Below are 22,405 nucleotides of genomic sequence, written 5' to 3'. Positions count from 1 at the left end.
GCGCGAGCACCATCTCTAAATGACTGACTGCCCGCCCTCTCTCTCGCTTCCACACTTTCCCTAGAGTTCTACACAGGCATGTACCCTAAACCCCCTTCCTCAGATAATCTCTCTGATATTGTCCTGTACAGGACAAAGGTGGAACCTGTCAAAAAGTTGCAGGTGTACATTATTTGGAGACACCCCCCCCCAAAAGGCAGTAGCAGCAGTCTTGTTGTTGGTGACCAGTCCAGCAGCCCCGGTGTGTGTGTGTGGGGGGGGGGGGCAGAGGGGCTAGTGTTGGGGGCAGGATGCAGGGGCAGTCTCAGAGGGGGTTGGGGACAGGGCTGGAGGGCAGGGGCTCATGCGTTGCGTGCTGTAATGCTGCCTTATCTCCTGAACAGGGAGCAGACTTTACAGAAAACTCTGAGCCCCAGAGGAAAGGCATGGAATCGATTAACTGAATAATCAATTATCCGAACAAAATAGTGCCTGCCCATCTCATTCGGATAAATCGAGGTTCCTCTGTAATTGTTTAAATAAGGGAATCAAAACTGCTCTCCGTACTCAATATGATCTCAGCAGCAGTGCACAATTGCATTAAATATCATATTCATACCCCTTTAAAATAAGTCTCAACATTTCATTGATCGTCCTGATTACCGCTGCACTGTGAGCTAGCTTACTGTGCTCCCTGCACAAGTACACTCACTAAAGTCCTTTTGCAATTTTTTTCTCCATCCCGTTTGCCACTTCTTTATATTAAATTTTATCTGACACTTGGCTGAAGATTCTGCTAACCTATTCAACTCCAAGTGGAGTCAAGTGGCAAATTTGTTTATGAAGGGTCATCTGGACTTGGTTTGAGGAAGAAAGACCTGTTCAGCTGTAAGAGCACTTCTGACCATATATTAAAAAAATGAAATAGTGGTCTAAGCATTGATTCATGGGGAACAGCAGTTTGCCATGCCCCAATCGGCCCTTAAGCCATCTTTTACACCAAAGTGACATTGACTAGAAATCGGTCTCAATTTTGATAAGCAATCTTTTACATGATATTTTGTCAAAAACTGGATACATTAGAGTAGTAATATTTTGAGGATGTATCAAGTAAAATGGATAAATCAGAATCAGATATAGTGTATTTGGATTACAAAAAGACATCAAGGCATCATACAAGGCTCCTACAAAAGAAGTTACTTTGGGAGTGAAATATCAACATAAATGATTAGCTAACCAGAGATTTTAAAAAACTTTTCCTGGTTGATAAGCTGTTACTAACAAGTGCTGCAGGGATCACACATGTTTAAGCCAGGCACAAATTATGTAACTACACTGGACAGGATAGCAAATGTTTAAGATACACTGTCTTCAAGGATATATAGACAAGTCAATGAATAGGTAAAGAAAATGCAGTGTACTCATTCCTTGACTGCAGGCAAAATAAGCACAACAGGCATTGTTTGAAACAACATAAGTGGGGGTGGAATTAATGGTCTGCTACTACTTATGAATTTGAATCTTACATCCTTGCAAAGAACACCCAATACATACAAAGAACTGGACTACAATATTCTCTGGAGTTTTAGTTTCACTATAGCAAGGTGAACTTGTACTGTATCTCAGAAGTTTTGGGTAACAATTCTGGCAATCTTCCTCACTGCTTACGTCAGTAGAGGGAGCCAAATGATCATCATCGATACAGTAATAGTTATTCTTTATGGTCTGTATCAATAGTCCATCAAGGTTTTGGTACATTTTATATGACACTACAACCTTATTAACGAAGAATCATCTCATTTTGACACAAATGTATATCCATATCACAAACAGCATAATTTCAATGAAAAAATCTTGAGTCACAAAAATAAATTTTCCTTTTTATTTATGAAATATATCACTTTCCTCGGAAATAATTGTCAATGACATCCTTGGCTTGAGAGTCTTTCCCATAATCCTAAAAAAGAAACAAGTGTTCATGTGTGTCAGATTAAATGTTTTAACAAGCTACAATTTGAAAAAATTAAAGCAACACTTTATGAATGAACAGTAGTAATTATTTTATTTCAGTAAAGTTTATTGTACTAAAATATATAATATAAAATACACAAACATAGGCCCAAAAAACTATTGAAGAGTCTCTCCATATTTCTTGATCAATAAACTAAATCTTGAATTCAAGTAACTCACCTTGACAACAACACAGCTGCAGCCTACAACCTTGCGGGGCTTCCCTTCTCGGTCTATTTTGCAAAGTCCTACCCATTCACCGAGCTTCTTGTTGTCATCAACCTGCAATGTACAAAAAGGCAGCTGTGCAGCATCTTGTAAACACCAAGTTCACCAACATATGGCAAGGAAAAATACTGCATTTCAGACATTTTTTGGGTAACAATTCTGGCATTTTCCTTCATTCGATTTCTGTTGAGGGAGCCAAGTGGTCATCACAGATACAGTATTGCCAAATCATTCTAATAAATTTAAAGATAAATGCCTCAATAATGCAACCCTACCCCCCCCCCCCTTTGAAGTAGTGACTTATTGAGTTTTGACAAACATCCTCTTGTTTCATGTCCCAGCTATCAAGAACAAAGAGCTTAAATGTCAGTTCTTTCAAAAAAAATTCACTGGAGGCATGTCGTGCGCTAGGCCAGCATTTATTGCCCATCACTAATTACCCTTGAGAAGGTGGTGATAAGCTTGGATACATTAAGGCTCACATCTAGGCCACATTAAGTCCAGGAGCCAAATGGAATTTAGAAGAAATAATTCGACTGAAACGCAAGGTCTTTGGGGAGGGTTTGACAAGATAGATGCCGAGAGGATGTTTACTCATAGGAAAACCTACAATTGGGATCACGTTTAAGAATAACTTAAAATAAAGAGGTAATGTTTTTGCTCTGATTTGAGAATTGTTGGATGTCTTCTCAAAAAAAAAGTGGAAGCATAATTCTTGAATATTTTTAAGGCAGATTTTTCCTAAACAAGGGGTTGAAAGAATAGAAAAACCAGGAGTGTGAATACGCACATTAGTGCTTCAGCTTGCTCCGCCATTCAATGCAATCATGACTAATCTCATCTCTGCCTCAATTTCTGCCAACTGCCCATAACCCTTCAACCCATTACAAGTTGTATAAAAGGTTGAGGAATAGGCAGGAATGTGGGCTGAGGTTATAAGCATATCAGCAGCAACTCTAATTATAAAGATTTCCAAAACATTCATCACCAATCACAATCAAAGAACTATTCAAAAATACAAGACTTTGATTTTGAGTCAGAAGTTTGCACGATAGAAGGGCGACCAATAGAGTACACCTGATCAACAAAAAAATGAAATAACTATTGAAATGGTGCAAGGAGCCCAAGTCATAATGAAAGATCAGGGAATGTGGAGCTCATTTCAAAGCTTCAGAATACAGCTCACAATACAAATCAAAATCCAGAATAATACTTTTTAAGAATATAAAAAGGCAATGGAATACAGCTTTGCAAGGGTACCAATAGTTCTTTGCTCATTGCAATACTCACCTTCATCAGGTGGATCCCATGTTCAGCACAGAGTGCTTCTACCAATTTAACATACTGTGCCTCGTCACAATTGGCTGCCAGGACACACAAGTGAGCCTGTCGCCTGAGGGTTTAAAAGAAAATCACAAAACTATCTTGAGTTATTTCTGGCAGTATGCAACCACAATTTAAGCCAAAATGACCAATTTCGAAAACTAAAGCATGTGGTATTTATGAACCACACACAAGAGTTGAACGATAAGTGTAATGTTAATATAAATGATCGGATCTACCTCAAACACTTAGCCTGTTCTCAAGATAGGACAACATCCTGACAGGTCCAAGAAATGCCCTTTACTAATTTGAAAGAATATGAATGTAGGTTCAACAGCAACAAACAAGATATGTTCTTTCTTATGAGGTTTAACAAGCAATGGAGAATCCTGAAACTGATTCAGTACCAAAGCTCAATACAACCACAGACATCTAAATCCAACCATCTAAAAGATGCCCTTCAGAAAACATCCTCAGATAGTATCTTCTAAACCCATAACCACTTCCATCTAGGACAAGGGCAGTGAGGCTCTGTGGCACAATGGAGAGTGCATTGGACTTGTATGTCTTGGTTAAAGTTGCTATTCAAAGGTTGTGTGTTCAACTCTCAGCAGTCAGCTTTTAGTTCAGCCTTCAATTTGTAATGAATCAATGATTTTGTGTTGATCATTGTCACTGATGGCCATCTGGAGATCCAGTTCCTGCTCCTCACCAGAGGAAATTCCTCACCTTCTCAGGGCAAATTTTCAGGAAATCACATCGTTTGGGCAGCAGTGGCCCAGAGGTTAGCGCCAGGGACCCGGGTTCAATTCCAGCCTCAGGCGACTGTCTGGAGTTTGCACATTCTCCCCATGCCTGCATGGGTTTCCTCCCACAATCCAAAGATTGCCAGTTAGGTGAATTGGTAATGCAAAATTGCCCAGTGTTCAGAGATGTGTAAGTTATGTGCATTAGTTTGGAATAAATGCAAAGTAATAGGATAGGGAAATGGTTCTGGGTGGATTACTCTTTGGAGGGTTGGTGTGGACTTGTTGGGCCAAATGGCTTGTTTCCATACTGTAGGGATTCTACGAAATATATCGGAACACCACTACCATCAAATTTCCCTCCAAGCCACCGCCCATCCTGACTTTTTAGTATTCGTTCACTGTCACTGGGTCAAAATCCTGGAATTCCACCGCAAATGGCATTGTGGGTCAATATACAGCAGGTAGACTACTGCGGTTCACGATCACTTTCTCAAGGGTAACTATGGATGGATAATAAATTCTAGCCTAACCAGCAATGCAGTCTACCACAGAAAAAAAAATCTAGCTTTCTTGGTACAGTTCAACTGACAGCAACAGCCTCTGTACATCAAGTAAGAGACTTTTGTGGAACAAAGTTACCAACTGCCATAGTGAAGCTACTAGGTAGCTAAGTACACTACATATTCAGTAGGAGTTACTGTCTCAAGTCCAGGAGCCAAAAGTCTGATACCCTGTCCAGTGCCCAACGAAATGTTACACCTACATTTAGCAAAAGCGCAAGATGCGATAACATTTTTTCACAATGGACTTAACAGTTTAAACAGAAATTAACTTATAAGAACAAGAACTGTGCACATACTTGCTAAAAACTAGATATTTTGACTAGCAATTTAGTAGTCAGGACATTTTAATGATTTTAGCAGTAAGCTGTTAGAACAAAACTCATTTCAATATCACAGCCTTCCTTGTAACACTAATTCCAATAATTTACATGTATAATAGGTTTAACATATATCATATTATTACAAGTCGAAATTGCTGGAGCCCCTTATGGAATTACGAAAAAGCTACTCACTTGTCCAGTACTTTGACAGCCTCTCGGAGACCACAACACAAGCCATCATGGATGTATGCTGTTTTCAACACTTCCTGAAGTGCAGTATTCACATCCATGACACCACCTGCCGTTATGCTGACAAAAGAGTTAGAATTATACAGTTGCAGAATTCCACTACCTGCCAATATTCAACTTAGATTAGATTAAGGAAAGCAGTCAATGGTTTTGAGCTACAAGTTGTCAGAAGAGATTTTTCACTCATTCTCAAGAGTGAAGGGGTATCCGACATAGAAAAGTTCATCATTCCAACAGTGTAGCTTAATTCAATTCATACAACCAGTGATTCTCAATATATTTTTAAGCCTTTTTAAAAAAACCTGATTAAATGAACAGACTTCAAGAAATTTTCAGAGCCATATGTGCACTTTGATCAAGATATTCGTTATCTAAAAAGGGCTACTACTTGGAATAATGTTATATTTTCACCACTTTCACTAACAAAAGTCAATAATTCATACAAATCATTCCAGCTAATCACTGGGTAAAACTGCAAACCTGCTGGCCCTTGACAGGACAGGTGTAACAAGATCTAAATTTTGTTTTAACCTATAACAGCAAAGAATAGGGTGAAATGCATATCACCAAATGATAGGCTGTGACTAGTGGAATGCCGCAAGTATCAACTTGGGAGACCTCAGCTATTTACAACTTATATCAATGCTATAGGCAAAAATAAATATTTAATGTACCAAGGTTTCTTATGACACATAGGAGAAAAATGAGGACTGCAGATGCTGGAGACCAGAGTTGAAATATGTGGTGCTGGAAAAACACAGCAGGCCAGATGTTTCAGGCATAACCCTTCTTCAGGAATGAAGCTGGTGTGCCAAGCAGGCTGAGATAAAGGGTTGAGGGGAGGGAATTTGGGGGATGGGCACTGGGAATGCAATAGGTGGAAGGAGGTGAGGGTGATAGGCCAGAGAGGTCAGGAAGAAGATTGCAGGTCAAGAGGATGGTGGTGACTCCGGGGCTTGGGACTGAGATAAGGAGAGGGGGGTGGGGGGGGGGGAGGAGGAGAATGAGGAAGCTGGAGAAATCTACATTCATTCCGTGTGGTTAGAGGGCTCCTAGGCGGAAGATGAGGCGCTCTTCCTCTAGGCGTCGTGTGGTCAGGGTCTGGCGATGGAGGCGGCCAAGGATCTGCATGTCCTTGGTGGAGTGGGAGGGGGAGTTAAAGTGTTCAGCCACAGGGCCGTTGGGTTGGTTGGTGCGGGTGTCCCAGAGGTGTTCACTGAAACGTTCCACAAGTAGGCGGCCTGTCTCCCCAATGTAGAGTAGACCACATCGGGTGCAATCGATATTTACTGTATCCATTGCACCCGATGTGGTCTCTACATTGGGTAGACAGGCCGCCTACTTGCGGAACGTTTCAGTGAACACCTCTGGGCCTCATCTTCTGCCTAGGAACCCTCCAACCACATGGGATGAATGTAGATTTCTCCAGCTTCCTCATTTCCTCTCCCCCCACCTTATCTCGGTCCCAACCCCCGGATTCAGCACCGCCCTCTTGACCTGCAATCTTCTTCCAGATCTCTCCGCCCCCACCCTCTCTCCGGCCTATCACCCTCACTTCCTTCCACCTATCGCATTCCCAGCACCCCTCCCCCAAACTCCACCCCCCCCCCCCCCAAACTGTCTACCTCAGCCTGCTCGGCACACCAACCTCATTCCTGAAGAAGGGCTTATGCCCGAAACATCAATTCTTCTACTCCTCGGATGCTGCCTGGCCTGCTGTGTTTTTCCAGCAACAAATTTTTCAACTTCTTATGACACATAAATAAATACCAAAGAGGACACTGAGGCTACAACGAGAACTAGATTACTCAAGTGACAGATAGAGGTGATGTGTGGAAAGTATTCACTTGGTAGCAACATTAAAACAATATTAATTAAAAGGCCCAGGAACTGGTAAATGTAAACATTCCGAGATTTTAAGTGTGCAGGTTTCCCCTAGTTTTCAGAAGTTTGTTTTACACCACTTCGCTTTTATGAAAGACCTACATTCGTACCTGCTTTCGCTAATCCAGACGATTTTCCATTTTACAAAAAAGTCAATTTTTTTTCCGTATAAATTAATGTATCTTCACTTCACGCCATTTCGGCTTACGAAAACTTTCATATGATCGCTCTACTTTTGGAGAATACCTGTACTGTTACAAGCATGTAGGTACACAGAAATTAGCAAGACAGAGAGAAGGGACAAATAAAGTCTCATTCTAATTACACAGGGCTTTGCTGAAGTCACACCTGGAATACAGTGCAGATTGTATCCAAATGTAATAGATGATAGCCTATGAGGGAGAACTGTAAAGATTTACCTAGTAGTTCATGAGATGAGGCACAAAGCGAGTCATTCTATATTCTCAAATATAGAACAATTAGATGCGCTTATTAAAACATGCAAGATACTGAAGATACCTGACAGGACAGACATAGATGATTCCACTGCTGGAAAATCTATAATATGGGGAAAGTATGGGGAAGGGTCCATTAATAAAAATGGAGAAAAGGAGAAATCTGCATGCTCAGAGGTTTGTGAATCGTTGGAATTCGCCATCTCTAAGGGATTTGGAAGCATTATCATGAATATATTTGTGAACCTGGGATTAAAAAATAATCTATGTGAGTCTGCTCTGCCACTTATGATGATCATGGGTGATCCAGCTGCTGTCTCAACTTCACTTTCCTGTTATAACACAAATCACACTCATTCTTTTAAACTCCAATTAGCCCTACGACCTCAATGCCAGTTTGATTCCAGCCTTGGGCATCTGTCTGTGTGACATTTGGAGATTCTGTATGGGTTTCCACATACTCGTGTCCTCCCAGAAGCCAAAGATGTGCAGGTTAGGTGAATTGGCCATGCTAAATTGCCAGACATGTGTAGGCTAGGGGAACTAGCCATGATTAATGCTGCGTTACATCAACAGGATGGGAAAGCAGGTCTGGGTGGGATGCTCTTCCAAGGGTCAAATAGTGTCTGGTCCCCGAGAAGGGTTAATACCTGAAATGTTGAATTCCCCACCTCTTGAAGCTGCCTGGCTTGTTGTGATCTTCCAGCCTGCTGTTTGACTACTTTGGATTTCAGCATCTGTGGTTTTTTTTGTCTCTAGCTTCCAGCTACACTGTAGAGACCCTATGAGAAGAGTCCAATCTGTTCATTTTTTTAAAAATGGGTATTGTCTACATTCATAAGCCATATATGAAACAAGTGAACCTTTCCCAAATGGCTTCTCACACAACTATATACTTTCTTTTTGCAAGCAGGATGACCAAAATTGTACACAATACTGATGCAGTTCATCAAAACCCTGCACAAGTGCAGGGGGAAAAAAACTATTTTGTTTAATATCTACTTCCCTTGCGAAAAATTCTAACATTCCAATTACCTTCTCATTCACTTGCACCACCTGAATCATATCAGTCAACAGATGTACAGTACGGAAATAGACCCTTCAGTCCAACTTGCCAACCAGATATTCTACTTTAATCTAGACCTATTGGCCAGCACTTAGCTCATAGCATTGTAAAGCCTTCTCAGTTATATACCCAAGATGCTCTTTAAATGCTGTAAATGTAACTAGCCTCTATCACAACCACCTCTGGCAGCGCATTCCATACACATACCGCCTTCTGCCCGTTAGGTCCCTTTTAAATCTTTCGCCCCCCTCTCACCTTAAACCTCTAGTTGTGGACACCCCCTACGCTGGGAGAAAAGGCCTTGGCTATTCACCCTCTCTGTGCGCCTCACGATGTTATAAACTTCTGAAATCTGTGTCCCAGGACATCCAAGCCCCCGTGCACCGAATACTGCAAACACGCCCTACCTATGATTTTTCCTTTACATTTAGGGTTACTCGCCCACCAACTCAAGCTAAGTTCTTGCAAAAGAGCACCGGGGGCTGCTGTGCACGTAAATGTGGGACAAACCAACAGCACAGCGGCGGGAGCGAGTCGCCGAACAAAGCTGCTGCTTTCCTTCTGTCCCAGCGGCCCGGTCGCTCCCTGGCAGCCCCTTTCCACCCCCTGCCTTTCCCCGGGGTCCTCCTCCTCCTCCTCCTCTCGGATCCGCGGGCCTGGGCCTAAACAGGGAGGATGGAGATGGCGGCGGGTGTTGGGCCAACTCACCATTCCTCGGCCATCGCGCTGCAGGTCTAGTAGCGCCGGAAGGCGGCGGTTTCGTGCTGCAATACAAAGCGGAGAGTGACCGTTAGCGGCGGCCGGTGCGATCGCGGGCGGGCGCGCGCGGTCCGACCCGAGGATGGCGGCGATGGCGCTCGGATGGGCCCCCTGCTCGAGCCTGTACTCACCGCGAGCCGGACAGAGAGAGGGGGAGGGGAACAAGATGGCGGAGGAAAAGGGCGAGCACGCGTGCGTCGGCGACGTCACCGCGTCCGCTCCCGCCCCGTCTCGCGCAAGACCCACACCTTCCTCCCCCGCGATTCCCGTCACCGAGTAGACAGGTGGCCACGCAAGTCGCCTGAAGGAACAGGCAGCAAACCATTACCGCGGCGACGACTCCAGCAACAACAACACCTGTTTAGGTGGCGCCTTCGCGATACCTACGTTGTAACTTTGTCCTCTCTCCTGCCAAGTGAGACAGCGATGTTGTTATACGCCGTTACAATAGAAGGAACCTGACTTGGAGGTAGGGACATTACCGATAGCCCTCAGCACTGTGCAAAGTATTTTATTATCAACCAGTGCAGGGATGTTATGACACACCTCAGGATCCGGTGGGAGTTGGACCCAGGTCTCCCAGCTCAGAGGTGTGTGCACTGTCACACAAAAATCCCGGAATGAACTGAAGATGCTGGAAATCAGAAACATAAACAGAAATACCTGGGAAAACACGTGAAAGAAGTGAAACCATCACTGTATTCTAACAGATGAAAGGCTTAACAATCAATTTTTCAATGTATAATTTCAGTTACATCACACTGCAAATTTTTGCTATAAATTCTGTGTTACGATTGAGCCCTCCACTATCACCTGATGAAGGAGCGTCGCTCCGAAAGCTAGTGCTTCCAATTAAACCTGTTGGACTATATGACCTGGTGTTGTGTGATTTGTAACTGTGTACACCCCAGTCCAACACCGGCATCTCCAAATCTGGGAAAACTCAGCAGCATCAGTGACAGAACGCGGAGTTGAGGTTCGGGTCCAGTGACGGGTTCTCCGGAAAGGTCAGTGTGCCTGAAACGTCAATTCTGCTTCTTCTCAAAAGATGCTGGCAGACCTGCTGAGTTTTCCCAGCAGTTTCTGCTTTTGTAGGGACACTGTCAATGCGCCATGAGATCCTACACGCCACTGACCAGTGAAGTGCTTTTAAAGTCCTGCGTGTGTAGTGTCAAACAGCCAGTTTGCACACAGTCCCAAACTCATTGATTTTTGATTAAAGTTTTGAAAAAAATCACACAACACCTGGTTCTCCAACAGGTTTATTTGGAAGCACCAGCTGTCTGGGCTCTACTCCTTCATCACGCGATTGTGGAGGATAAGATTGTAAGACAGTGTGTCCAAATAAACCTGTTGGACTATAACCTGGTGTGTGATTTTTAACTTTGTACAAGCCAATCCAACACCAAATCTCCAAATCTTGGTTTTTGTTGTAATGTTGGAATTTATACCAAACATGGTATTTGAATGATTTAGGGATGATGGCTTGCTCACTTTTCTTCAAAATAGACCTAAGATAGCTTGATGCCAGTTCTCCCCCCCCCCCCACAAGAGGGTGGATTAAGTTTTCAAAAGATGGCATGTAGCTCTGATATTGCAGCACTCCTTAATTATTCACAGGATGTCAGCCTACATTTCTGGGATCCAACTGCTTAAGGTCAGAACCATCCAACTCAGTTAGAGTATGTACTATCAGCCTGTGCTGACACCTACAGAATGGCTATGTCCGAAGTAAAATACAGGAGATGCTGGAAAATTGAAGGAAATGTTTACAGCCAGCATCTGTTAAAAGAATTAGCTGTTTTGTGTCAAAGCCCTTTCATAGGAGCTGGAGTTCATGTCTCCTCCAGGTAAATCTAGAAATTCAGGCCAAGTACAGTCTGAACATCTGAACCACAGCTATCATTTTAAGAAGTTCTGTATGCTCAAAAGAAAGGTGGATGAGAAAACCAGGGACTTACAAATAATTAATGTAACATCTGTGGTGTGGAAGTTGTTGGAATGTATAATCAAGGATGGTAGTAGCTGAACACCTTCAAAATTTTCAGTGAATCAGGGAGAGCCAGTGAAGTACGGGATTGAGGGTACTCGGTGGTCACTGGGTTTGGTCTCGTGTGTTGGAGTCCGCCGCATCTGCTCCCAGGAGGACCAATTCCAACACCGCACAACCCAGATGGCCTCCTTCTTCAAGGACCGCAGATTCCCCCCAGACGTGATCGACGATGCCCTCCACCGCATCTCCTCCACTTCCCGCTCCTCCGCCCTTGAGCCCCGCTCCTCCAACCGCCACCAAGACAGAACCCCACTGGTTCTCACCTACCACCCCACCAACCTGCGCATACAACGTATTATCCGCCGCCATTTCCGCCACCTCCAAACGGACCCCACCACCAAGGATATATTTCCCTCCCCTCCCCTATCAGCGTTCCGCAAGGACCACTCCCTTCGTGACTCCCTTGTCAGATCCACACCCCCCACCAACCCAACCTCCACCCCCGGCACCTTCCCCTGCAACCGCAGGAAATGTAAAACTTGCGCCCACACCTCCACACTCACTTCCCTCCAAGGCCCCAAGGGATCCTTCCATATCCGCCACAAGTTCACCTGTACCTCCACACACATCATCTATTGCATCCGCTGCACCCGATGTGGCCTCCTCTATATTGGTGAGACAGGCCGCTTACTTGCGGAACGCTTCAGAGAACACCTCTGGGCCGCCCGAACCAACCAACCCAATCACCCCGTGGCTCAACACTTTAACTCCCCCTCCCACTCCACCGAGGACATGCAGGTCCTTGGACTCCTCCACCGGCAGAACACAACTACACGACGGCTGGAGGAGGAGCGCCTCATCTTCCGCCTGGGAACCCTCCAACCACAAGGTATGAATTCAGATTTCTCCAGCTTCCTCATTTCCCCTCCCCCCACCTTGTCTCAGTCGGTTCCCTCAACACAGCACCGCCCTCCTAACCTGCAATCCTCTTCCTGACCTCTCCGCCCCCACCCCACTCCGGCCTATCACCCTCACCTTGACCTCCTTCCACCTATCCCACCTCCATCGCCCCTCCCCCTAGTCCCTCCTCCCTACCTTTTATCTCAGCCGGCTTGGCTCTCTCTCTCTTATTCCTGATGAAGGGCTTATGCTCGAAACGTCGAATTCTCTATTCCTGAGATGCTGCCTAACCTGCTGTGCTTTGACCAGCAACACATTTGCAGCTGTGATCTCCAGCATCTGCAGACCTCATTTTTTACTAGAATAAACCTTAGTCATTTTCCAGATACTGACTAAATAAATAACTTGCTGCAGCAAAGTAAGAATCAGAGTCGTACAGTACACCCTTCGGTCCAACTAGTCCATGCCAACCATAATCCCAAACTAAATTATTCCCACCAGCCTGTGCTTGTCCCATATCATGCCAAAAAAAATCCCAAGAGGCTGAAATAATTAGAAATAGCACAGGTGCACCTTCTTCCCTTCCTCCATAAATAATCTGCAATGCCCCCACCCCCACCCCGCCCTCTTTTCATGTTGTACCAAGAAGACTAATTTTATTTGCACCTAATACAAAATATCTGTGTGATCCAGTTACAGAGGGACCGGTTTCAACTTCTTGAATTCGCCAAATTGTTTATCCAGTAAACACCATGCCAAAGCCTGCTTAAGGCTGGGAACTTTAGAATCTAAACTGTGGACTTCAATTAAATGTTGTCTCAAACAAAAGTAGATTTTTATAAATAGATTAAAACTCTTTTGGCACAAACCGACATTTGTAGAATATTTTTGCCTTAATTTTATAGTGAATAGGACTGGCATCAATAGATTGTTAAATAAACAAGATAGATATTAGCTTTCAAAACCCAGGCCTTGATCAGACTAGGATACAGTTTGAAAATGATATTTGCAGTATAATCAGGCAGAATTGCGCAACAGCATACTTGCAGTAGTGCAGCAAAAGTAATGATTGGGCAATAAATGGATGGTATAAAAAGATATCTGACTCTATTTGGTAATCTGCTCAAACAGCTGGGAGGGGGATGTCATAAAATCTGCCTTACTGTTTTTATCTTACTTCATTGGTACAAAAATTAGTTTAAGCTATCCAATCAAGATATAGTTGAAGCATACTGCTATTAAAATTCATAAAGATTGGTATGTATTAGTAATGCAAAATATACCGTTAAATAAAGTCCTCATGTAGTTCTTCTGCAACTAGTTTGTACTACAATTACAATACTGGAATTCATTGTGCACATTGACGAGAATATTTAATTTTCCAAAATTTTTCCAAAGTTCACGTGTTTTTTATTAGTTGTACTCCTCTTAAAAAAATGTACATGGGTTGATTATTTATTCATTGACATTAGGGCCACCCAATGGGTGGAACGTTTAAGAAAAACATTTCTCATGTCTTATGAGGAGAGCTGGTGGTGTAGAGATAATGTTGCTCGATTTGTAATCCAGAGCCACTAGTCCTGCTCTGGCAACCTGGGATCAAATTTAACATCAGCTACGCATTTCTGGTCTTGTCAGCAATGCCCCTTTCCCAAAAAAGAATGAAGAAAAAATCCATTCCTCAGCACTAAGCAATTATTTTCAATAAGCTTTTACCACATGTGGAGGCCTAGTGGATAGCGTCCTGAGCTTGAAACTCTGGATTCAAATTCAACTCAGGACTTGATGACCAAAGATGGTGTGCTTGCGACTTGGTCAATATGTTGAATATGAACTTGCAAATCCTTCCAACATGTATCATTGACAAGAGCATAAGAGAAGAGAGATTCCTCATCAGCCATATGATGCAACAAAATTGGAGCCTTTACCATTACTATCCAGCTCCAGGCTAGAGCGTGCAAGAAAATGTTTATGTTGGGACAACAATTTGGGACCGGGATGGAATTTGCTGGATGGTCAGTGTGATTAAGTGCCAATAGCATGGGGTTTGTGATCCCGTTCTGGCTGAGTTGGATTTAAGGCCTACCTCCTAGTCCTACCTAAGGTGAAGATCATGACACCATAAGTTGATCCTAAGAAAGGAAGATAATTGCCATTTATACGTAGCAAGATTACTTGAGTTGGGTGACTGACAGGCCTGTACTTGGATGTGAGATAGACTGGGCAGACACAGCCTGTGCAGCTGAGTGTTTCCAGTACCAGCTTTACTTTGCTATTTCTTTTAAGGTGCAGGACTCCTCCTCAAGCTGCAGCATAATTCCATTAACCAAGGGGCTGAGCAATCCCCTGAGACAGACTGCGGATTCTTGAGCCAATGTTGGTTTGGTCACTATCAGTTCTGAGGAGGGGTCACTCGACCCGAAACGTTAACTCCAATTTCTCTCCACAGATGCTGCCTGATCTGCTGAGCTTTCCCAGCAGTTTCTGTTGTTGTTCACTATCATTTTAATTCAAAAATCAAAAATCACACGGCACCGGGTTATAGTCCAACAGGTTTATTTGAAACTGCAAGCTTTAGGAGCTCCCTCTCGCTCCTTAAGCAGCTAGTGAAAGAAAATACATCTGACAGAAAAATTATAAGAGCAAAAGTGTTGTACAACTTATGCGAATGTATTAACAAACATAGTTAGTCTATTACCTGTTAAGTCAGTTAGAATGGAGATTTCGATTGATTTAATTCTATACACCATAACTTTGAAGATACAATAACCTCTACATTTACAGACAGTTGTCGTGTTTGAAAAAAACTAAAAATCACACAACACCAGGTTATAGTCCAACAGGTTTAATTGGAAGCACACTAGCTTTCGGAGCGCCGCTGATGCTTCCAATTAAACCTGTTGGACTATAACCTGGTGTTCTGTGATTTTTTAACTTTGTATACCCCAGTCCAATACCTGCTTCTCCAAATCTTGAAAAAAACTGAATCAGATGTAATTCTGTAATGAGTCACTGGGGTGAGCGTGAGTGTTGCTGCGTTTTCACATGGTTGTTGCAATAGAAGTGGGACAACTTGTGTGGACAAAGTCCTTCAAAGCAACCAACAAATTGAATGCTTTTAATCAGAATTTCCATTTATAAAACAGGGCCGGTGGGGGGATTTGAAAAGTTTTGCCTACAAGATTGGGCGGATCAAACTGGACAAATTGATCGGATCCGATCCTTTTCATTTCTTCGGGATACGCAGCAAGGAGTTTGTTTCCATCGGCCGGTCTCAAACGTCTGCTCCGACCAAAATACAATGTCCGGTCAAATAACCGAAGGTGAGTCTGCCCCATCCCCCTGTGTTTACCTGATAGTTGTTTCTAGTGAAACTTCCAGCAGCGAAAGGCCAGAAAAGTAATGGTTGTTCCCAAGAGTAGGGTTTCGTTCAATGGAGTGTAATTAAAAAAAATGCGGCGCACGGAGGGATATTTGTTTAAGGGCAGATTTTAAAGTTAAATCATTCAGGGGTTGTGTTGTTGTTCCTCGGAACAACAGAACAATACGTTGTTCCACAACCACCTGATGAAGGAGTGTCGCTCCGAAAGCTAGTGTGCTTCCGAACAAACCTGTTGGACTATAACCTGGTGTTGTGTGATTTTTTTTAACTTTGTACACCCCAGCCCAACACTGGCATCTTCAAATCATCGTTCCTCGTGGTTGAGTTGTGCAATACCAGGACAGAAATATAAGAAGCACCAGAGCAAGGTGGTTTATTGAAATAGTTGGCAACCGGGAGGTCAGGATCATTGCTATAGACAGAGGCAAGATGTAATGCAAACCCAGTCTGTGTTTAGCCTTGCCAGTGTAGTGAAGGACACAGTTAAAAAAACACACACACCAGGTTATAGTCTAACAGGTTTATTTGGCAGTACAACTTTTTTTTAATTTCAAAAATATATTTTATTCATAAAATAATTTGATGGTCTGTACAGTTGGTCATGCCATACATACGTAAACATTTGCATACAGAGATCAGAATTTATCATTTGTATTGTACAGGTCTGTATGTTTATTAATTAAATGTCCATATATTTAGCTGAGGCGTCAGCGGAGCCCAAATGATTGCATGGGCCCCCTGTTCTTCTTAGGCAGGCAGATGTTACACAGTGGTCTTTCCCCACTGCGCCTTGGCGGCAGCTGCCCCAAGCTTCAGCGTGTCCCTCAACACGTAGTCCTGGACCTTGGAATGTGCCAGTCTGCAACACTAAGTCAGGGTCAACTCCTTCAGCTGGAAGATCAACAGGTTTCGGACCGCCCAGAGAGCGTCCTTCACTGAGTTGATGATTCTCCCGGCACAGTTGATGTTCGTTTCGGTGTGCGTCCCGGGGAACAGACCGTAGAACACGGACTCTCGCATCACGGAGCTGCTCGGGACAAACCTCGACAAACACCACTGCATTTCTCTCCAGACTTCTTCTGCATAGGCACATTCCAGAAGGAGGTATATGACAGTCTCGTCCCCCCAACAGCCATTTCAAGGGCAGCGTGCGGTGCAGGAGAGAGTCCGGGCATGCATAAAGGATCTCACGGCAGAGCCCTTCTCACCACCAGCCAAGCCATGTCTTGGTGCTTGTTGGAAAGTTCTGGCGATGAGGCATTCTGCCAAATGGCTTTGACAGTCTGCTCAGGGAACCGCTCGATAGGATCCACCCTCTCCTTTTCCCATAGGGTCTCAAGGACACTACGTGCTGACCACTTCCTGATGGACTTGTGTTCAAAGGTGTTTTTCTTCATCAACTTCTCCACGAAGGCCAGGTGATACGGAACAGTCCAACTGCTCGGAGCATTCCGCGGCAGCGAGGCCAGGCCCATCCTTCGCAACACCGGGGACAGGTAAAACCTCAGTACATAGTGACACCTGGTGTTTGCGTACAGGGGATTCACGCACAGCTTGATGCAGCCACACACAAAGGTGGCCATCAGGGTGAGGGTGGCATTGGGTGTATTAGACAGTACAATACTAGTTTTCAGAGGGCTGCTCCTTCATCAGGTAGCTGTGGAGAAGAATCATAAAATACAGAATTTATAGCAAAAGATCACAATTTCATGCAATTGAAACAATACATTTAACAAACCAAGATTGCTGTTAAGTCTTTCATCTTTTAGAAAGGGTTCAAGATTTGGGTTCATTAATATGTAAATCCCTGAACTTCTTTTAAGCCACATTCTTGAGATAACTTAAGGAGATCCCTGAAGAAGGGTTTATGCCCGAAATGTCAATTCTCCTGTTCCTTTGATGCTGCCTGACCTGCTGCTCTTTTCCAGCAACACATTTTTAAGCTCTGATCTCCAGCATCTGCAGTCCTCATTTTCTCCTATAACTTAAGGAGATACCTTAAGTTGCATGACACTGTGATCTTCTATAAATTCTGTGTCTTATCCTGCTCCACAGCTACCTGATGAAGGAGCAGCACTCTGAAAGCTTTTATTTCCAAATAAATTTGTTGGACTATAACCTGGTGTTGTGTGATTTTTAACTTTGTCCAACCCAGTCCAGCACCAGCAGCTCTGCACAATGTAGGGGAGACTACATTGTCAGCAACGAATATGGCAGACTAGATTGAACGAAGTACAAATAAAACGCTGCTTCACCTGGAAGGTGTGTTTGGGGCCTTTTATAGTCAGGAGGGAGGAGATGAATAAGCAAGTATTATACCTTTTGTAAATGCATGGGAAGGTGGTTTTTGGGTGGGGGGGGGGTGATGGTGTAAGGTGTGATCAAGGAGTGCACCACTAGCCTATACACCACCTTTCCCTTCTCCATTTTTATTACATTCTCCTTCCTCCACCTCTATCAAAAGCATATTTAAAAAATTCAAACAGCTTTCAGTTCCAAAGAAGACTCATACTGGATTTGAAACGTTAACTCTATTTTCCTTTCCATAGATGTTGTTAGACTAACTGAATTTCTCCAGAATTCTGTGTTTGTATGCGCCATTGGAAAGCGTGGCATTTGTTGACCATTACTAAATGGCCCCAAAACAATGAACCTTCTGCAGTTTGTGCACTGAAAGTAGTCACCATTACTGTTAGTTGTTCAGTTGTCCACCATCATTCAGGACTGGCTGTGACAGGACTGCAGAGTTCTGATTTGATCCATTGGGTGTTGGAACACTTAGTTTCGTCTATTTTGTACATTTTCTGAATATTTTGCATTTATTTTGTGTTGTAACTTCACCACGTTGGTGCCTGGCACTATTTCTTGCGTGCTTTCTTTCAATATGAAGAAGTGTCCTCTTCTCTGCAAGTACAGTATGGTGTTCACTCCAAACAGAACAGCAAAGACCTGATGTAATTTTTTTTTTCCTTTCTGTTGGTTACGTTGTCATCAGCAGCAAGCTTCTCCAAAAGCTATATCCTTCAGGAATCAGTTGACGGCAGTGCTACGAAACTGTTCTTTGTCAAATGCCAGAGATCTGTGATCACTGTTACCCAATATAGGCAAGGACCCATTTAGAAGCATATTCAAATAATTCATTGGGTTGGTTAAGAAGCAGCAGTTTAAGATATGCATTATTTAATTAGACAAAGGAAGGAAATCTACTAGACATGATAGAAGAGAAAGCTTTACTGGTCCTGAAGCCATCCCACAGAGACAGTGGACCCTGACTGTATTGAGTGGTGGGTGTTTATTTCTGATGTTTTATAGTCTTTGGGGTAGCCTGATTAAGTCTTTGTTCTTCTCCTAAACTCTTCATCTTCTACCAAGAAGGTGATGGTTCTTTCCAATGGACATTCCGTCTCTGACATACTTACCCCGTTAATATACCTTATTTTGGGGGCTGACAATCTTCTGTCTGAGCCCTTTCGGCCACTGATCATGGTCAGCTACTCATGACACCAGAATGACAGTTGTCCCGTTGCCTGCCTAAATTTGAGGATTAGTTTAACATTCTTTCTAAGAACAAAACTTATTTTCCCAAACAATATTTTGGTAATAGGGTGCATACAGTGCTAGATAAGTCATTGATATCAATTCAGTGGCGCATCATGATCTCGGTGATCCTGGTGATTTTTGTGCCTTTGGTTTTGTTTTCCTATGGGCTGGAAATTTGGAAAGCTAACTACTGTTGTAATAGTGGTTAAGTGAAATATGCTACACAGTAAATACCAGGAAAATGCAGTGTTAAAGAATTCCCAACTTCCAACATAATGATAAAGCAAAGAAATGAGGATGCTGGAGAGTTGAAACAAAAACAGAAATTGCTGGCGAAACTCAGTACGTCTGGTAACATCTGTGGAAAAAAGCACAGTTAACATTTCAAATCCAGTATCATCTCATCAGACTATTCCAATTTCCAACACCTTGATGATGGATATTGAAGTCTCCCATTCAGAGTACTTTCCTCTGTGCTTCTTCCAACTGATGCTCAATTGCATTGTGAAAATTCTGTGTAAATCATTTCAAATGATCCTGTTATCCTTTTCAATTAGTTAAGTTGTACTAAATTCGTACTATCAATTTAATCCAATATCACATCAAAAATTGAGAGACTTCACGGTTTTCTCTGAAAGAGACTAAAGAAATTGAGGGTTTGGTTAAGAAAAAGAAGGAAGCATATATAAGGTATAGACAGGATAGATCGAGTGAATCCTTAGAGTACAAAGGCAGTAGGAGTAGGGAAATCAGGAGGGGAAGAAAGGGACATGAGGTAGCTTTTGCAAATAGGGTTAGGAAGAATCTAAAGGGTTTTTACAAATACATTAAGGGCAAAAGAGTAACTATGGAACGAATAGGGCCTCTCAAAAATCAGCAAGGCAGCCTTTGTGTGGAGCTGCAGGAGATGGGGAGAAATTAAATGAATATTTTGTATCAGTGTTGGAAAAGGACATGGAAGATATAGAATGTGGGGAAATAAATGGTGACATCTTGAAAAATGTCCATATTACAGAGGAGGAAGTGCTTGATGCATTGAAACGCATTAAAGTGGATAAATCCCCAGGACCTGATCAGGTGTACTGTAGAATTCTGTGGGAAGCGAGGAAGTGATTGCTGGGCCCCTTGCTGAGATATTTGTATCATCAATAGTCACAGGCGTGGTGCCAGAAGACTGCAGGTTGGCTAATGTGATACCATTATTCAAGAAAGGTGGTAAGGGCAAGCCAGGGAACCCTTAGACCGGTGACCCTGACATTGGTGGTGGGCAAGTTGTTGGAGGGAATCCTGAGGGACAGGATTTACACATTTTTGGAAAGGCAAGGACTGATTAGGGATAGTCAACGTGGCTTTCCGCATGGAAAATCATATCTTATGAATTTGATTGAGGTTTTAAAAAAGTAATAAAGAGGATTGATGAGGGCAGAGCGATGGATGCAATCCATATGGACATCAGTAAGGCATTCGACAAGGTTCCCGATGGGAGACTGGTTAGCAAGGTTAGATTTCATGGAATACAGGGAGAACTAGCCATTTGGATACGGAGGTGACTTGAAGGTAGAAGACGGAGGGTGGTGGTGAATGGTTGTTTTTCAGACTAGAGGCCTATGATCTCCGGTGTGCCACAAGGATCAGTGCTGGCTCAACTACTGTTCGTCATTTATATGAATGATTTGGATGTGAACATCGGAGGTATAGATAGTACGTTTGCAGATGACACTAAAATTGGAAGTGTAGTTCCAGCGAAGGAGGTTACCTCAGATTACAACAGAATCTTAACCAGATGGGCCAATGGGCTGAGGAGTGACACACGGAGTTTAATTTAGATAAATGCGAGGTGCTGCATTTTGGGAAAGTAAATCTTAGCAGGACTTATAGACTTAATGGTAAGGTCCTGGGGAGTGTTGCTGAACAAAGAGACCATGGAGTACAGGTTCATAGCTCCTTGAAAGTAGAGTCACAGGTAGATAGGATAATGAAGAAGGCATTTGGTATGCTTTCCTTTATTGGTCAGAGCATTGAGTATAGGAGTTGGGAGGTCATATTGCAGCTGTACAGAATGTTGGTTAGGCCACTTTTGGAATATTGCATGCAATTCTGGTCTCCTTCCTATCAGAAGGATGTTGTGAAACTTGAAAGGGTTCAGAAAAGATTTACAAGGATGTTGCCAGGGTTGGAGGATTTGAACTATAGGGACAGGCTGAGTAGGCTAGGGCCATTCTCCTTGAAGCTTCAGAGGCTGAGGGGTGAACTTAGAGGTTTATAAATCATGAGGGGCTTGGATGGGATAAGTAGACGAAGTTTTTCCCTGTGGTGGGGGAGTCCAGAACTAGAGGGCTTAGATTTAGGGTGAAAGGGGAAAGATGTAAAAGGGACCTGAGGGGCAACTTTTCCACACAGAGGATGGTGTGTGTATGGAATGAGTTGCCAGAGGAAGTGGTGACGCTGGTATAATTGCAACATTTAAAAGGCATCTGTATGGGTATATGAATAGGAAAGGTTTAAAGGGATATGGGTCAAGTGCTGGCAAATGGGGCGAGATTGGGTTGGGATATCTAGTTGACATGGACGAGTTGAACCGAAGGGTCTGCTTCTGGGCTGTACATCTCTAAGACTCTATGACTGTATGAATAGCCATCAGAAAAGTATTCATCTTTTTCTTTAAAATACTGACCAACATTTGTTGCGTCAAATACAGTTGAGTTCTAGCTGCTCTGTTAATTCTTATATGATCCACTTTCGAAGATAGTATCTAAGTGTGTCGAAATAGAGAAGAGGGAATGGCAAGATGAGTAATCTCCCTAGCACCATGGAAAAAGTACAATCAAAGCACTTGAGGAGACATTGGAGGTAGTCACCTTTCGAACTGTACAGTATTTTGGTACAATTTCTTGAGTGTGGTATTGAGTTATGGTGACCGAGATCCAAAAGAGACATCTCAACCCAAAATCTGGCACAAATTTAGTGATTCAGCCTGTTTAAGTTATGAAATAAGACCACTGAAA

General features: G+C 43.1%; 2 protein-coding genes and 2 non-coding genes across 10 annotated transcripts in view; 1 reads left to right on the top strand and 3 right to left on the bottom strand.

Annotated features, from left to right (window-relative positions):
• Positions 1 to 1,595: 1,595 nt before the first annotated feature.
• Positions 1,596 to 1,683, bottom strand: LOC132809569 (small nucleolar RNA SNORD100). The gene has a single exon (XR_009642421.1). It is a non-coding gene; the product is annotated as a small nucleolar RNA SNORD100 (small nucleolar RNA).
• Positions 1,684 to 1,847: 164 nt separating this feature from the next.
• rps12 (ribosomal protein S12) lies at positions 1,848 to 9,801 on the bottom strand. Its single transcript, XM_060849761.1, has 6 exons — positions 9,717 to 9,801; positions 9,535 to 9,590; positions 5,365 to 5,481; positions 3,508 to 3,610; positions 2,170 to 2,271; positions 1,848 to 1,936 (listed from the first exon to the last, which is right to left on the bottom strand). Exons 2-6 carry the CDS (start codon positions 9,546 to 9,548, stop codon positions 1,877 to 1,879), a joined length of 396 nt encoding a protein of 131 aa, XP_060705744.1. The 5' UTR covers positions 9,549 to 9,590; positions 9,717 to 9,801; the 3' UTR covers positions 1,848 to 1,876.
• LOC132809492 (small nucleolar RNA SNORD101) lies at positions 5,583 to 5,656 on the bottom strand. The gene has a single exon (XR_009642360.1). It is a non-coding gene; the product is annotated as a small nucleolar RNA SNORD101 (small nucleolar RNA).
• Positions 9,530 to 22,405, top strand: part of slc18b1 (solute carrier family 18 member B1) — a 63,712-nt gene continuing 50,836 nt past the window's right edge. For 2 of the 7 annotated variants that reach the window (XM_060849754.1, XM_060849753.1), the window contains exon 1: positions 15,473 to 15,801. In XM_060849754.1, coding sequence (XP_060705737.1) covers positions 15,591 to 15,801 — 211 coding nt within the window. In that variant the 5' untranslated portion in view covers positions 15,473 to 15,590. Of the gene's footprint in view, positions 10,593 to 14,023; positions 14,583 to 15,472; positions 15,802 to 22,405 lie in introns of those variants that run through there. The other 5 variants (XM_060849756.1, XM_060849755.1, XM_060849759.1 and 2 more) reach the window with 5 other exon arrangements.

Source organism: Hemiscyllium ocellatum, chromosome 3, assembly GCF_020745735.1.
Source record: "Hemiscyllium ocellatum isolate sHemOce1 chromosome 3, sHemOce1.pat.X.cur, whole genome shotgun sequence".
Classification (NCBI taxonomy): domain Eukaryota; kingdom Metazoa; phylum Chordata; class Chondrichthyes; order Orectolobiformes; family Hemiscylliidae; genus Hemiscyllium; species Hemiscyllium ocellatum.
This window is presented reverse-complemented; position numbering and strand designations above follow the sequence as displayed.